Source organism: Vigna umbellata, chromosome 8 (assembly GCF_029865625.1).
Source record: "Vigna umbellata cultivar VRB3 chromosome 8, Vumbellata_1.0, whole genome shotgun sequence".
In the NCBI taxonomy this organism is placed as follows: domain Eukaryota; kingdom Viridiplantae; phylum Streptophyta; class Magnoliopsida; order Fabales; family Fabaceae; genus Vigna; species Vigna umbellata.
The window spans coordinates 20999375-21017477 of NC_142172.1; the positions used below are offsets into that span (position 1 = coordinate 20999375).

The window sequence follows — 18103 nt, forward strand, 5'->3', positions numbered from 1 at the left end:
CAGATAGAGGAAATTTCAAGGTATTTGTGCAATTTTGGAAAGTCAGAAAATCTAAAAGATAAAATTCAGTTGTTGAATTTAATTTGGGAATATCAACAGAAAATATCTTCCAAATAATTATCTAAATCTTTTGGTTATTTGGAAGATATAGGATATAAGATAATTAAGTTAATATCTATCAAATATTCTTTAAAACTGATTTAATCTAATGAATATTTGAAAGATATAATATATCAACAGAAAATATCTTATCAACAAACTATTCAGAGACCAAGCCCAATCAAGCCTATATAAAGAGACCCAAGGGAGGCAGAAAGGAGGACTTCACTTCACTTAATTCATTCTCTCATACTCCTCTCACTTTTCTTTCATCTTGTATTCAACTCCATTCATGGAGAGCTAAGCATCTAGGGCTATTCTGCTGTAATTCCATGACGGATTCTGAGGTTACGTTCATTTAATGCAATTGTTTACTTTGATTATTGATTTAAGTTGTTCTCTCTATGTCTTTCATCTCTCTATCTTGTTAAAAGCAAAGATTTTTGCATCATAATGTGTTTGAATCTACATGCGTATTGATTATATGAGTTTTAGGGTTTCTAGGTTTAAATTGAGAATCTACTTTGATTTAATTTAGGAACTTTCATATGATTAAATGGTTTTTACTATCAATTGAGAATGTACTTTGATTGATTAGTAATAATTTCAACTATAATCAATTGAGAATTTACTTTGATTGATTAGCTTTTAATTTGGTTAAGAGATTTAAGAATAGACATGATTAAACATAATAGAATTTGATTGAGAATGTACTTTGATTGAATTTATTGTGAATAATCTAGAAAGGTTTTGCATTTGATTGAGAATTTACTTTGGTTAAATGCATGATCACCCTCGAATTAATTAAGAATGTACTTTAATTAATTTGAAACTTAAACAATAATCAATTGAACAATTATCCGTGAATAACCGATGATGAATCTATCTTGGAAAAGCAGTGGAATTAGCCTATTTCATCATAACTGTTTTTAAGTTTCTTATTTGTTCTTTAAACATTCTCCAAACATTACTTTTATCCATAAGCATTGCATAGCATTCGTAAGATTCAGATATTCAAAAGCAATTCCGTGTTAGCTGGGAGACGACTTAGGGTTACTTTAGCCCTATCTACCTTCTTGAATACTACTTGGCAATACTGAAGTTGCCTTGAAAAGTAGTATTAATTTGATAGCTTCAACGAAAACCTATCACTATGTTTGAGACAATGAATTATATGCCATCTTATGTACTCTTTAGTCGTGATGCGAGAAAGTCCTTGCTTTGGTGAGAAGACCCTGTTTTTGTGAACAAGCAAGTCCTGCATTGGTGCCTGGGGCTTGTTCTAGTGAACAGGCAAGACCTGCATTGGTGCGTGGATCCCATTTTAGTGAACGGGAAAGTCCTATGTTGGTGCGTTGACTCGATTTTGGTGAAGTAGTCGTGTGTGTTGGTGTACTATAATATTCATCTTAATAAAATAACAATCTTTTACTTACACATGGAATCCTAAATCGGGGTGTTAATTTGTGGTATCAGAGTTAGGTTTTCCAAAAATCTTTTGGGCCCTTTTAGGAGTGAACTCATCTAGTTGCAGTTGTGTAACTTTAAGAGTGTGAGTTGTTTAAAAAATTTTGATGTAATTAATTTTTGTATTTTGTTACATGGACATTATAATGTTTAGGCTTAATACATCATTTAGTTCCTAGTTTGGGGCGTTGTATTCAAAGTCATCCTACATTTTTCAAAAGTTCACTATTGTCCCATATTTCATTAAAAATGGTTCAAGTTGGTCCTTTTGGCTTACGGCGTTAAAAACATAACGGTGCAATTGCCTCTGTGGCTAAAAGTGAATGATGTGTACAATTCAACATTCATAATCTCCCTTTCTTCATTCATTTTTGTTTTCAACCACAACAAAAGAGAGAAGGAAACCTACCGCACCCACCTCCATCTTCTTTGCGTGAGGCCACTACAACACCACCCTTCACCCACTACTGCACTTTCCTCACTTCACTGTTAGCATTGGAGCCAGACATGATCGTCGGTGTTGCTGCATCTTTTCCAAGGCGCATCGTTCGTCAGGACCTCCACCAACATTACCACTGATCCTTTTTCTCGATTATTGTTCAACCTTTTTCCTCCTATTTGAATGAGTTTTATCTGGTTGTGGGTGTTTAAGGTGAAGAAGAAGACAACGATGGGTGATGGTTGGCAAAATGTTGGGAGAGAGATGTGGTTTCTGATTTTTTGTGAATTGCAAATTGGCAATTAGAGTTTTTGATTTTGTCATGATTTTGTGAATTGTGAATTAAGATTTTGATTTTGGAAAGGCTTAATACCCCTGATGGTCCCTATTTTCGTCAAGTGCGTTTGATTTGGTCCCTGTTTTTTTTTTCAATATTGTCCTAAAGAATGTAAAATTTGTTCAATTTGGTCCTTTTTGCAAACGTCGTTTAAATTGTTAACGACAGACAGTTCAGGTGTGCACAACAGTGTTGAGATGACATTTAATTGCCCACGTGGATTCCCTACGGCAAAGTGAGGTGGATTTTATGTTTTTTTGAAAGTGTATTTATGATATTTAATGAAACCCATCACTCTCCTTCTCTCCCCTATACTAACCAAACTCCAATCCTCTGGTCTCTTCAGCTTCTCTAACTCGAGCCCACCACCTCCAACACCACTAAAATGCTCCCTCAGTCGCCACAACCGAAGTCTACCCCAAAAGCTATGGTGGCTACTCCATAGATCTCAAATTTGGAACCCCACACCAAACCTCCCCCTTCATTCTTGACACAGGAAATAGCCTCATCTGGTTCCCCTACACTCCCCGCTACATCTGCTCCCACTGTCTCTTCCCAAAAATTGACCCCATCAAAAAATTCCTCCACCGCCAAACTCCTCGGTTGCAGAACTCCAAAAACTGAGATTAAAAGCCTTCGAATGCACATTTTTTTCAATGTTTTGATATCTGGGTATTGGTCTAACACTTTACCTAGAAGTTCCAAAATAAGAATTGGGTTTTGTGAGGACCCTGATGATTTTTTAATTGAAGAAACAAAGACATGTAACTTGGGAAATTAGTGAATCAACGAAGCAATTGGTTATTTAATTTTTTTATATTAATTAATAATTGATTATTTTTTTATTTTTTTATTTTTTTATATTAATTAATAATAAGATTGGTGTTTCAATTTATATATATATATATATATATATATATATATATATATATATATATATATATGTTTTTTTTTACTTTCTTACCTTTACCTAAATCGTTGTTAACATGATTTTAATAAATTAATTGATATACTTTGATCATATCAGCCATAAAAAAATACGATATATTAATGGTAATAAATAATAGTTTGAATTATACTATTTATTTTCCAACACATATTTTATATTCGGTATGTATAAAAGTCCTCTGGAACATTATTTGCTAAACACTTGCAATGAAGTCTCAACATAGTTTACTTATCGTGTTTAAATAAATAATTAAAATTATTTAATAGCTAAAATTTTAGTAATAATTTATTTTCATATACATTTTCTTTTTAGGTAGTTAACTATAAATAATTCTAAAATTTTCAGAGTTAGGTTATCTTGTTATATTTTTTTTCTAATTAATTAAAAAACATAGTTTACCATTAGTTATAAGCAAAATAAATTGTAGAAGAAAATAAAAAAATAAATTATAACGTTTTATATAAAATTTGGTTCCCGCCAGTTTTCTTGTACCAAATTCACCCTATTGACAATTACACGCGCAAAAAATAATGGCCCAATTTATTAAATTTCATGGAAATTTCACATCTTTCATCAATCTTTATTTAACAACTCTCTTTTGTCTTCTTCTTCAACCATCATTTCCTCTCCCTCAACAACAACACTTGTCCATTCTTCTTTTTCTTCTCTTTTTGATGTGAGTGCCACCATAACTTTTGGGGTAGACTTGGGTTGTGGCGACTGAGGGAGCATTTTGGCGGTGTTTGAGATGGTGGGCTCGAGTTGGAGAAGTTGAAGCTTAAGAGACTAGAGCATTGGGGTTTGGTTAGTATAGGGGAGAGAAGGAGAGTGATGGGTTTCATTAAATATCAGAAATACACTTCGAAAAAACCATAAATCCACCTCACTTTGCCTGTAGGGAATCCACGTGGGCAGTTAAATGCCATCTCAACACTTTTGTGCACACCTGTATTGTCTGCCGTTAATGATTTAAACGGCGTTTGCAAAAAGGACCAAATTGAACATATTTTACATTCTTTAGGGAAACATTGAACAAAAGAAAAAACAGGGACCAAATCGAACGCACTTGATGAAAATAGGGACCATCAGAGGTATTAAACCTTTTGGAAATTACAATTGGTGCTTCTGATTTTACACAACATTTTGCATAAACCCTAACCCTTTTCTTTTACCTAATAACTTCAACTTTTAACAATTCCATATACCTTGCCAACTCAATTCACATCACCTTGCCACATAATAAAAAATTGTGCACATCATTCACTTTTGGCCACAGAGGCAATTGCACTATTATGTTTTTAACACCGTAAACCAAAAGGACCAACTTGAACTTTTTTTAACGAAATATGGGAAAATAGTGAACTTTTGAAAAAGATAAAACCACTTTGAACACAATGCCCCAAACTAGGGACCAAATAATGTATTAAGCCTAATTTTTACATAGGGATAGGAAATACTTCTATTTATAAGCTTAGGTAATTATAAAGGTATCTTCAAATTGTAGAAGTTAATCCCTAATACTATAAGTTGGAGACTAAAGTCAAAATTAGGAGGATGACACATGGTCACTACTAACGAAAAATCTTCTCCATTAGGAACATGACACATGACCACTGCTAAGGAGAAATTCTCTCAATTAAGAGCATGTCACATGACAAAGAGCATACGTCTCACAAAAGAGAGTGACTTGGAGACCACTTTAAATAAGAGCTCACAAGCTTCTAGAAGGCTTGCTCTCCAAGCTAGGGTTTTCACCTTAGATCCATATGTCTCCTTAGGGCTCATCTCCTTTAGGCCCAAAACCTTACACTAAAACCTAAAATCCAAATACAAGGTTAAAAAGAAATCCTAAACTACTCGATCCATTCTACAAGACCCAAAAGCCTAATATATTGAAAACTCACTAATGATCCAATCTTATATAAATAACTCCAATTGTTCTTGAATATGTTTGTTAATGAGTAGAAAGTATGTCATCAAATTATTTTTTTTTAAGAAAAGTTTTGGGTATGCTTTGTAACTTTATTAGTATACGCGGATAATATTATTATTGATTATTTAATATTGATTTAATTAAAAAATTATCTTAATAAATTATTCAAGTTTGATTTTAGCAAGCTATGGTATTTATTTGGACTCAAAATTATAAAACATTAACATTTTTCGTTATCTCGATGAAAACATAAAGTATTTTGGTTTCTAACAGTATTACCTATAGATAACTATTAGAAACTTACAAATTATGAAAGAGAGCTTTTATTTTACTCACAATTTATTATTGAATACTAGTTGGTATATTATTATACTTAACCATTTTTAGATGGAAATATTTGTTTTAACACTCATTATTTTTTCTCCGTCTACTTTACACTCCTTTTAATAATAAAATATTCTATTTAACTAATAAAAATAATTATGAACAATATTTTAAATATAATTATAGTTTTTAAAATTGTTAAATAAAAGTATAAAAAAAAGAAAAAAAAGCATCATTATAACATGATCTTTTTTAGTTTTGTCATATGTTTACAATGTATAAAGTGAGTTTATACATTAATCGTTCTTCATACACATTTAAATGGACAAAGGACTCTTATTCTCTGCCAATTCTTTATTAAATTTTTAAGTTTAGGTTCATTATGTTTGTAATTCTTAAATAACTAAATTGAAATTTGTTTTTATTTTAAATTTGGATATGTTATTTATTCTAAACTTAAAAATTGTATGAATATATTCTTCTTAACCTAACCATACTATTTTTTTTATATATAAATAGTGTTTTAAGTAACATTTAAATTACAACGTATCAAACATTATAAATAATTCAATTGTAAACCTAAAACATTTAACACGTCAAAAAATTATTGTAATTAGATTAAAAAATATTCAATTTTAAAATTTAGAGATCAAATTATATCGAATTTTGAAAAAAAACAAATTTTAATTTTATATCAAACTTTAAGGACCGATAACATATTTAAACTTTTAAATTTTATCCGGACACAACTATATTAATTATATTGATTAATTAATATGATCATTCTTTAACTTTTTTATCTTCCGTAACAATTCTAAACATTAAATAATCAATCCACTCTAACCACATCCTTCAGTTACTTAAATTGACTTTATAATTTATTAGTTAATTTGAGTGTTCTATGTAATAATCAACCACATATATTTGCCATAAATCTAACTTTTATGGTTACACTGAAAATAAATTATCACTTTGCACATGAAAAGTGAAATAGGGTATCACCAAATTGATTCATATTTGTTTAATAATAAACTAATTGATGTGATTACACAAGCTTTTCATTTACCTCGATTACAAACTAACATTCAAACAAGGAATTCTGAACATCTTCATTCCATTTTGAGATACAATTGTATTAATTGTATTGACTAAATTTGTTAAACTATATTTTATATGCATAGATATAACACTGTCCAAAGCATTGTGTAAATTTGGGTACGTAACCTTGTACATTAAAGGTTTTTATTTTAATATAACATGATTATTTTTTCGACATTAAGACTCTTTTAAAGGTTTTAGCAATAAAGTTGGTTATAGATGGAATTAAGCCTATAGAACATCCCAAATCATGACGGTACACATACCTTAATTTTTAAGAAACATTTTACTGTAACTTTTATATAAATACTAATAAATTTAATATTTTTAACATTCTTCTCTCAACAAAAGTATTCAAAATAAGGTTTTATCGTGAAAGATGATTCCCTTAAAGTAAAATTAATCCAAATTCTAATTTCTAAACTTGATCGTGCATATTTTTTAATTTGATGGAAAAGAAAAAAAAAAAAGGAGAAAGACACTTAGCACCAAATCATTAATTACCAATATTTCCATCCTAGGTATACGTCACCTTTTAATTGAAACTAATCCTAAATGTTAGAGTTGTAATTTAAACTTTAATTAAAATGTAATTCTATATTTCTCCAACTAGTTTTACTCAAAATATCCTATTTTTTTTCAAGAAAATATTAATTTTTTGTTTGTGTTTAAATAGGCTAAAAGCGTTTCTATTTTATTTATACACCAAGAAACACACATTGAAACAAAATAAAGAGGTTAGAGTAGGGATTTGAACAAAGAAAGTGGGATGTGTGAATATAAATAACAGGAAAAGATAATACAACAAAGAATTTTTTCCATCAGGTGAGAGCTAGGCCGAACATATTACGAGGCCCGGCCCAGAGAAAACCCTAAGAATTTCAAGGATACTATATATTCATCTCAACGAAAATCACTCACCCACTGAAATCCAAAAACCCTAGGTAGCTCCTCCTCCCTCCCTCTCTCTCGCAATGGCCGCAGCTGCCCGCCCCCTTGTCACCGTCCAGTCCCTCGAGGGCGACATGGCCACCGATGCCTCCGCCACCGTTCCCATCCCCGACGTCATGAGGGCCTCCATCCGCCCTGACATCGTCAACTTCGTACACTCCAACATCTCCAAGAACAGCCGCCAGCCCTACGCCGTCAGCCGCCGCGCCGGCCACCAAACATCCGCCGAGTCCTGGGGAACAGGTCGTGCCGTCTCCCGTATCCCCCGTGTTCCCGGCGGAGGAACCCACCGTGCCGGCCAGGGAGCCTTCGGCAACATGTGCCGAGGTGGCCGCATGTTTGCCCCGACCAAGATCTGGCGCCGCTGGCACCGCAAGATCAACGTCAACCAGAAGCGCTACGCCGTTGTCTCTGCCATCTCTGCCTCCGCCATCCCTTCTCTCGTCCTTGCCCGCGGCCACCGCATCGAGACCGTCCCGGAACTCCCCCTCGTTGTCAGCGACTCTGCTGAAGGAGTCGAGAAAACCAAGGAAGCAATCAAAGTTTTGAAACAGATCGGGGCCTTCCCTGACGCTGAAAAGGCGAAAGACAGCCACGGCATTCGTCCTGGAAAGGGAAAAATGCGCAACCGTCGCTACATCTCCCGAAAGGGTCCACTGATCGTTTACGGAACAGAAGGAGCTAAAGCTGTGAAGGCTTTCCGTAACGTCCCTGGCGTTGAGGTGGCCAATGTTGAGAGACTCAACCTTCTTAAGCTCGCTCCCGGTGGTCACCTTGGGCGTTTTGTGATTTGGACCAAGTCTGCTTTTGAGAAACTTGACTCCATTTATGGGTCCTTTGATAAGCCCAGTGAAAAGAAGAAGGGTTACCTGCTGCCAAGGTCCAAGATGGTGAACTCCGACCTCTCCAGGATTATTAATTCTGACGAGGTTCAGTCCGTTGTGAAGCCCATTAAGAAGGACGTGACTCGGGCCACGCTCAAGAAGAACCCTCTCAAGAATCTCAATGTCATGCTCAAGCTCAATCCCTATGCCAAGACCGCTAAGAGGATGGCTTTGCTTGCTGAGGCCCAGCGTGTTAAGGCCAAGAAGGAGAAGCTCGATAAGAAGAGGAAGACTGTGTCCAAGGTACGAATTTATTTTTTCTTACGCTCTATACTTTTGGGTTTAGTTTTTATTTTGCAACCAGAATGATGATTTTAGCTTTATTTATTTAATTTTATTAGGTATTTAGTGACAAGTTGTTTGTTTCGATTCATTTTCTTACTATTGTTCTTATATGATAGTCGATTGTGATTGCTGTGTGCATTTTGATTTTTTTTGGCTTACCTTAAAGCCTGGTTATATATTGTATATTATTACAACTACTTGGATTCGTTAATTTAAGTTGATTATTGTTAGGCTTTTTGTGGTAATAAGCCAAAGTGGTCGTGTTTGTGTGAATACTTGAGTTAGGAATTAGCTGCTACGCTGTTATGTTGTGTTCTCTGTATAATTAGTTAGGCTTGCTATAAAACAAGGCTTTCTTTGAGTTACCTGTGTATAAACATCGGTATTTAAATTTTGTATTTAGTTATTTGGTCATACTTGCTATTATATTTATGTTCTTTGCATCCGCATTTTGGTTGTGCTTTAGATGGTGACTTTTTTAACTTCTGAATTATTGGGGTTTCATTTGTGTCAATAGCATAATTGAGTACTTGTCCTACAAGATCACTACACTTGTATCTGATTAATTCCCCTATCTTTTCATCTTGGCAAACGGTTTTCTGTATTACTTTTTCTAGTGTTTATGTTGTATGACAACTGCCATTATGATATTCTTTGTATGTTTTTTGTTTTGTTCCCAGTTTCTAATGTACTGTGGTATATGTTACTTATTTGTCATCCATATTTTTTGATACTTGTCTGACATGTTTTTGATATCAGGAGGAGGCCTCTACCATCAGAGCTGCAGGAAAGGCATGGTATCACACTATGGTGTCAGATTCGGATTATACAGAATTCGACAACTTTTCTAAGTGGTTGGGTGTTTCACAGTAAACTTTGTGATTTATATTTTCGCATTAGATTTTTTTGTTTTGGATGCTTATTTGAACTAAATATTTTTGTTTTTTTGATTTTGCGGGTTAAGGTTATCATAATTATGCAGACAGGTCGAAATTTTGATTGTTGGATTTTAGTGCAAATTCTGGTTATCTTTTATTTACAGTCGTCTATTATATGCTTGTTCTTTACTAATCCGTATGTCGTTTTGTTAATCTGGCTATTATTTGGATTCAGTTGAGTCTCTGACGCCATTAATCTATTTTGAGAGTTGTATCAATTTCTTATTTGATTGGTATCAAGTTTCGTTAGGAATGGATATTTTTCCAGTGATGCTTCTCCTCCGCATTACTAACTCTTACAAGTTATGCTTCATTGAAAGGACAGATAATAAATTCTACATGTACCGGTATTATGGACTTAGATGGAGACTGTTCACCAAATACGATTTTATCTCATGACTCAACTAACGAATTTACGTTAAATTTTAGTTGAACTTTGTATTACTGAACATCTTTATTGCATTGTCCTTTGGTGCTCCAAAGTTTTGAATCAAATTTTCACATGTTATGATTTTATAAATAATTGATCATAAATTTGAAAGTTTGTACCTATTCTATTTCTAACACTGCGTTTGGATGAGGCAATGTACTGTAGAGGAGAATTTTCAGCATTTCCTAGATGAGCAAAGATTTGATGTAATGTAGAGGAGAATTTTCAGCATATCGTAGATGAGCAAAGATTTGTGCTGATTTGTAGTGAAAACTTGTATCGGTCCCTGTGCTTTTACAATAATTCAATGATAATTTAGAAAAGCGTGAATGAGATACGTACGCATATCACCTGATTAGGTTTCCACCTCACAAGTGAATGGAAACATGCGGGTGAATGTAGGGGAGTTAAAAAGGGGTGGAAGCTTGGGTTGGTGAGTGAAGCCGAGTGAGTGACAGAGAAGATAGATAGAGAGAGACAGAGAAGATAGATAGAGAGAGATAGAGATGAGACGTGCAAGGTTTGGTTTGGTTGGGTTTCAGTCCAGAAGGGGTCACCACCCGATCCGCCCCTCTTTTGAGAAGACAACACAAGACAATATACCCTAATCTTAATTTATTTTATCACCCTTTCACAGTATTTCCTTCCTATTCCTAAATTCAATCTCTATTTTATTTTCTTATATCCTAAATACTCTTCTTAAATCACTACAAAAATTAAAGGAATTGCCAATAAATTTTCATTTTATTCAATCCTATAAATTTAATCACTTTTTAATATGGATGACTGTTGCAGTTTTAGTTACCAATCAGTTTAGTTTACGAATTAGATGGATTTTTAATTACAAGACTTATGGTCTCACGAACTTTTTTTTACAAATTTAATATGAAAGGCAATATTAATAACTAAAATATATAATTTAAGTAAATTATGTAAAATGATCTCCGGAGATGATTATTAGAAAGTGTTATCTAATAGTAATATTATAGTCATTAATGTTTCTGTGATGTAATTATGACTTATTGGTTTTCATTCATCAACAATTTATAAGTTATGGTTACGATGTATAGTGTATTACATGACTTTGTTTTTAGGTATGTAATATTATAATTTTCGTACTAAATTATATTACAAGCAAATACTACATTTTAAAATAATATTTTTTACTACATTATAACTTTTATAATTTTTCACCATTAATTTATAAAATATTCATAATTTTTTCTCTTCATAAACATTTTTACAATTAAATATAACATTACAAAATAACATTTTATAATACTTTTATACCTAGGGGCATTTTGTAATCTTTATTTTCTACCAATTAAACTAATTTCTAAAATCTATCACAGCAATCAAATCTTACACTAATTTTCACAAATTTTACTTTCAAATCCACTCTCAATTAACCACAAAGCCACTCAAAAAAACAACTAAAAAATTATCCTCAAATCTATTCAAATCCATTCAAATCATCTCCCTCAAATACACCCAAAAGAACACACCTAAGGTTATTTTGGTGTCACAAAGCCTGTATCACTAAGGTTGTTTTGGCGTTCCAATTGGTTTGAAGACAATATTTTTTGAACCCACCTTAATATTAAATTTGGAAGGTTTTTGTTTTCTCGATTAAATATTTCGTGTTTTAATTTGGACTCGGTTATTTTTGCTTATTGTTATGTCTTCTCAATGAGAGAAGAAAACATAAGATCTCTTCCAGCCCAGAAACACGGGATAACAACTAGGTCTCGGAATAATGTTCAAAAGTTATAAAAGCATGGTAATTAATGTGGATAAAGAAGATTTCTATAGACGCTTTGCTAAACAAGATTTATAGGGAATGTTGATTATGTCTATAATATGCATAACTATAAAATACCTATTAATGTCGGAAAAGCCTTATTAGTGAAATTACATGATTTTTACAACATTGGGGTGTTTTTATTCTAAGGAGAATTAACATGTAATGGACATAATAAACAAACTGAGAAATAAATGATTAAAATGCCTCCTAATACAACGAGCGAAAACGTTTTTAGACTAATGGCGTAAAGATTCATATCTTGCAAAGTGTCGACACCGAGGGTAAGTAAAAGTAAAGAATAAGTGTAAGTAAAGAAAAAAAAGAAAAGAAAATAATAAAATAAATTTCCTTAAAAAACGTGTATACAAAAATAATATATTGATATATGATTTGTTGGGTTAAGTTTCTTTTTAGAGAAAAAAATATGATTTCAAAAATAGATAAAGTTTTTTTGACAATAATTAGAATCAATGTTTTAAATATTATTTGATTTGTTTTTCTTGTAAGTAAAACTATTTTATTCCCTATTTTGTTCATTTATATATAAATACACACCCGTGTTATAGAAAGAGGGAACAATATATAAGAAAGAGTGGGAGAGTATAAAGAAACAATAAGTTCTCACGCTAGAGGGACTAAAAGTTGAAAAGACATGTTACCTCAACAACCTTCTTTTTCTCTTTTGAGTGTACTTTGAAGTTTTTTTCTAAAGATATTTTTACTACACACAAATAACATTTTTTTAAAATAATCAAATAAAAGGTATAAGTACGCGTCGGCTTATGACCGGCTTCTTTTCTTTTTTTACACCATTCTTAAAATAAAAAAATACAAAATTTTTAAAACCATAAAACAACAACATTGTTATACAAACCTTTTTTACTAGAACTACGTGATCCCTGATTTTACATAATGAACGGAGATATGCAGGGGCAATGTCAATTCTTGTCGGGTTCACTTTTCAAAAATCTCAAATAATCCATAATAATTTTCAAACAAATTTACAAACTTTTTTTCTAGATAAAGAACTACATTATCCCTGATTTTCCATTATAAATGGATATACGTAGGAGGAAAGTCAATCCTTGTCGGACTCATAAAACAAAAAATATTTGTTGTTTCTTAATAATTTCTTTATATTATTATTTTTAGGGAAAATTAAATATTTTGGAAAACCACGTCAACTTTTATACATTTAATTAAAGGTACTGCTTTTGGATAGACGTAGTAGGCGCTAATACATTCCTTACATGTAACCGATTTCCCAACCTAAAATCTAGTTTTCGTAGACCACGCTTTTATTTTACGTTTTCCATAGTTTTCCCAAAATAAATTATGGTGGCGACTCCCAAAATCTTTTTCTTAAACCCGTGTTTTTCGCTTCGCCGTCCCGTCGCGATCGCGGTTGCGACACAAAGTTACTCCTGAATGAAATAATTTCGTAAAAACTCTTCAACATGTTAATTCCCCTTCAAACCAAACCATACATTTATAATTAATTCAATTTTAACCATGTCTCCCAAATCTTGCAAACTGAGAATGTTATTTAAGTATATAAAATTTTATGTATGTTAGAAAATTTAACTCTAATTTATCCAACAAAAAGTATTTATTCAAAATGATTTCATAATTTACATATGAAGTCACCTTAAAACATTTTCTACGTTTGTAATTTTATACTAAATCAAAATATTTCTTTATTATGTAATAGTGATTTTTAGTTTTTAAATTTTGATTCAAAATTGAAATTTATCTATCTCAACTTTAACACAGTTTGATTCTTGAACTGATAGGGGGAGCAGTGTGATAGCTAAACCGAATCCTTGTGATAATGGTTTTTGATGATGACAACACATAATTAATAAAAACACATGTGTATGATGACAACAACACTGTTTATGGTTATTATGAAATATATACACATATTGTGATTGTCATATTTGACATACATTTGACATATTGTATTGACTGATGCATACTACTATGTTTGTAAAATGATCATATCTGTGTATGCACAATATATTTTTGAAATAGAAAAATCACATGCACAAAAAGCATATATGCATGACTTAATTGATTACAATGTTGAGATAATCAATTAGGGTCATCAGACAACTTGATTTTTGAACTGTGACAAAACAACAAGTTTTGAATCGATTATGTTAGTTGGTAAATCGATTAAAACTCGTGTGTTTGCTCATATCATTTTCAAATGTGTTGTGATGAGTTTTAGGAAATAAAATTTTTCAAAAATATTCTAAGTGTCAAAGACTAATCGATTACATGAATTGTGTATTCAAGTAAGTCTGTTAAAATTTGAAAACTGACTTATGCTTATCTAACTGCTACAATGGTCATATTTTTAATATGTTTGACTAAGCATTTAATGAAAATCGATTGTATTAATTGTGTATTCAATTAAGGAGCCAAGTTAGTTGTAATTCTGTTACACCTGTGAAATGTAACCGATTACATAAGTTGGCTAATCGATTAAAGTGCTTTAGGATTGACTTAAACTATATATTGACGCATTGATTGAATTTCTGAAAGACAATTGAGATTTACATTTTCATATCTGATTAATATTCTTTTGAGAAGTTTTACAAAGGTGATCAAAAGCTCCAAGAAAACAGAACTTGAAGTGGTTTACTATTCTTGAAGATTTCTTGAGAGGCAAACTTGACTGAATTAAAGAGGCTGATCGTTCTGCACAACTAAGATGCTTGCTGTTTGATTAGGAGAAGAAGATTCACAATCTTTGATTTGTGGTTCCCTGTGCATGTTGTCAGGAAGAAGAACGAGGAGTTATTTGTACTTTGAGAGGATTGTTCTTGCTACAGGTTTCTGTATTGGCTATATTGGATTAGTGGGTTAGAGATGTTGTTTACATTTTCACAGGAGTGGTCGCTGTAAAAGCCTTGTTGTAAAAACTCAGATCTTTATAGTGCAATTGACTTTCAATATCAGGTTGATTGAAAGGACACTGATGTAGGCAGTGGCCGAACCAGTATAAAAATCAGTGTTTGAGTTTCTTCTCCCTATCTCTCTGCATTAATCGATAACACACTGTCATAAATTTATTAAGCATAATGTTTCATTGCATGCACATTGGTTATTGTTCAAGAAAGATTTAAAGAATCATATCATTTGCAAAAAAGATTTGAGAAGCATTTATTTTTATAAAACACCAATTCACCGCCCCCTCTTGGTGTTGAGAAACAAAGCTCATCAATTCTAACAATTGGCACCAGAGCTGGTTTTCAAAATTTATTTGAAAAACAAATCGATTAACCTTTTTGTATAATTGATTGTTCGATCGTAAAATGGCTTTTGTTTCTTAAACTTTTGGTGAAGGTGCATCCACAAATAGACCGCCTCTATTTGTTGGTGAAAACTATGTTATATAGAAAATCAGAATGCAAATCTTTCTTAAGTCAGTAGACAAGGGTGTGTGGGATGCTACTCTCAATGGTCCATTTGAACCCACTCATGTGATTAATGGAAAAACTATTTTGAAATTTTTTTCTGAGTGGACTCAAGAGGAAAATAAGAGAGCACAATATGATGTAAAAGCACGAAATGTTATTGCCTCTACTCTTACAATGGATGAGTTTTTCAAGGTTTCCTAATGCTAGACAACTAAAGAAATGTGGAAAGTTCTTGAAGTTACACATGAGGAAACAAATGAAGTCAAGAGGACAAAAAAGAATTCCCTGGTGCAGGAGTATGAAATGTTTAGAATGAAAGCTGGAGAGACCATATATGATGTGTAGAAAAGGTTCACTCATATAGTCAACCATCTGATGGCTCTCGGCAAGGCTTTTGAAAAGGATGAAATCAACATCAAAATTCTGAAAAGCCTAAACAGAAGTTGGCAACCAAAGGTAACTACCATATCCGAGTCAAAAGATTTAACTAACATGAATATGGCTACTTTGTTTGGCAAGCTTAGGGAACACGAATTGGAGCTTGGTAGATTGAGGGAAGAAGAGGAAATTGAACAGAAGCAATCAATTGCACTCAAAGCTACTAATAAAAGAACCTCCAGAAAGGCTAAATTTGAGGCAGAGTCTGATGCAGAAATTTCTAAAAAAGAAGTCATGAACATGATGGTAAAAAAAGTTTACCAAATTTATGAAAAATAGAACTGTTGCAACTGACTATGCAGGTAACTCTAAAGGAGGAAGAAAGAACTCCAAGACTAGCACTGTTACATGTTATGAATGCAGCAAAGATGGTCATATCAAGCTGGAGTGTCCAGAGTTGAAAAATAGACAAAAGGCTGACTCCAAGTATCCACAGGACAAGAGAAGAAGTAAGCAAAGGAAGGCTTACATTTCCTGGGAGAATAGTGATGATGACACATCAAGTGATGATGATCAAAGTGTAGAGGAGGAGTCAAATCTGTGTTGCATGGCTAGTTCAGCACATTCATAAGATAATGATAAAGATTTTGAAAACGAGCCTACCAAAGTGAAGTATTACATGCAGTTGGACATATATCAAGAATTGTATGCAGAAGCTATGAAACTATAGTAGAAGGTAAATCGATTGAACTTTGAAAGAAGAGACTTTGAATATCGAATTAACAACCTTGTTGATGAAAATAAAAAGCTCAAAAATCAACTTGAAATTGCTTTAAAATCTGCTAGCAATGCTAAAACTGAGATCAAGATTGTAGAAAAAGAATGTGTAAATTGCCCTGCTCATATTGAAAAGATAGAATACTTGACCAGCACACTATCTAAGTTTAGTCTTGGTAGGGATAATTTGGAAGTTGTGTTAAAGTCACAAGGTAGAGAAATTAACAGGCAAGGTATTGGTTATAAGGCTAAGAGCAAAAAAATTAATTCTAAGAAATTTATTGATCTGAGCAAACCTGTTACCAATACTTGTTTTTACTGCAATACTGTTGGGCATATTGTAAGAATCTGTTATTATAGAAAGGTTGGTATTCCAAGAGGAAGGTACAAATGGATTCCTAAAGAACAACCTCCTAAGACTAACCAAAAAGGCCCCAAGTTTATTTGGGTACCTGCAACAAAATCGTTTAAATGTTTTGCAGGAAAGTAAGCTGCTACAGAAGTAGAAAAATGCTCAAGGATGGATTTCAGTGGAATGTATCACAAATTCTTGAGTGACTCAATGTGGTAATATAAACTATAAAATTCATGCATTCATGCATAATTAAGTTTGGTTGTGATTGCTTGTCTGGTTGATGATTTTGCTTGAAAAACTACTTTCACGAATTTTAATCGGTTACGTTATAAATGAAATCGATTGTAAAATTAATAAAATCGATTGAATATTATGATCTGGGCTTTTATGTTTGAAAAATTCAAATGGGCCTTCTACTGAAAACACATTGTTATGCGCCTTATAAGTGTTGAAGTTGAAAAATCTTTGTGAAGCTGTGTTCTGATCCTTAACCCTAACTGTGCTAAGTGTATCTCTAATACTCATATCCGAAATAGCCTCCCCATCCTCTCGACGTGGAAAACGTCCTGCTTCCATTGAAAGACAAGCAAATCCTGATGGATGGTTCAGTGATGAAGAGAAGCGCAAAGATTTCATTTGCTTTTAGGGTTTCAAAGAAGTAATTCGGCACAAATGCTTAAGCATTCAGTTCTTCCGCAATGAAGGATTCATATTTCAAGAATGGTTGGTTTATTCAGGGCTATCCAAGTTTGTGGAATTAGAAGGAGACTTTTACCCAAACCTTGTGAAAGTGTTTTATGCAAAAATTTGGGATGGAGGGAATATTATTCACTCCCGTGTGAAGGGTATTGATATTCACATCGATGCAGTGGTCTGGAAAATAGTTGCTGGGTTTCGTTCAGGTGGTATGAAATGTCATCAAGACATACAAGGAGTTAACAAGATGACAATCTATAAAGACTGTTTGCGAAACTCTGAAGAATCAGTAGATAATAATATTTTCAGTGTTGGTAACCTTAAGATGAATGAGAGATTGTGATTGTGTGCCTTTGTGATTGTCTGGATTCTACTTCCGAGAAATGAAAATCATAATTAATTGACAACTGAAGACGTCTATCTGCTACATGCCTTAAGGGCCAAGATACCAACTGATTGGATATGTGTTGTGTGTGATCACATGACAAGGATCACTAGACAACAAGTACATCATTTTTCCTATGTTGTTTT

The 18103-nt window shown here is 32.7% G+C and overlaps 1 protein-coding gene across 1 annotated transcript; it reads left to right on the forward strand.

Annotated features, from left to right (window-relative positions):
- The first annotated feature begins 7557 nt into the window (after window positions 1–7557).
- Window positions 7558–9801, forward strand: LOC124823016 (large ribosomal subunit protein uL4). The gene is made up of 2 exons (XM_047295135.2): window positions 7558–8724; window positions 9526–9801. Exons 1-2 carry the CDS (start codon window positions 7621–7623, stop codon window positions 9637–9639), a joined length of 1218 nt encoding a protein of 405 aa, XP_047151091.1. The 5' UTR covers window positions 7558–7620; the 3' UTR covers window positions 9640–9801.
- The last annotated feature ends 8302 nt before the right edge of the window (window positions 9802–18103 follow it).

Excerpts from the sequence above, each read along its gene's own strand:
- LOC124823016 (XM_047295135.2), top strand. The coding sequence starts at position 7,621 with ATGGCCGCAGCTGCCCGCCCCCTTGTCACCGTCCAGTCCCTCGAGGGC. Across the intron at positions 8,725-9,525 it reads AGAGGAAGACTGTGTCCAAG|GAGGAGGCCTCTACCATCAG; the intron begins GTACGAATTTAT and ends TTTTGATATCAG.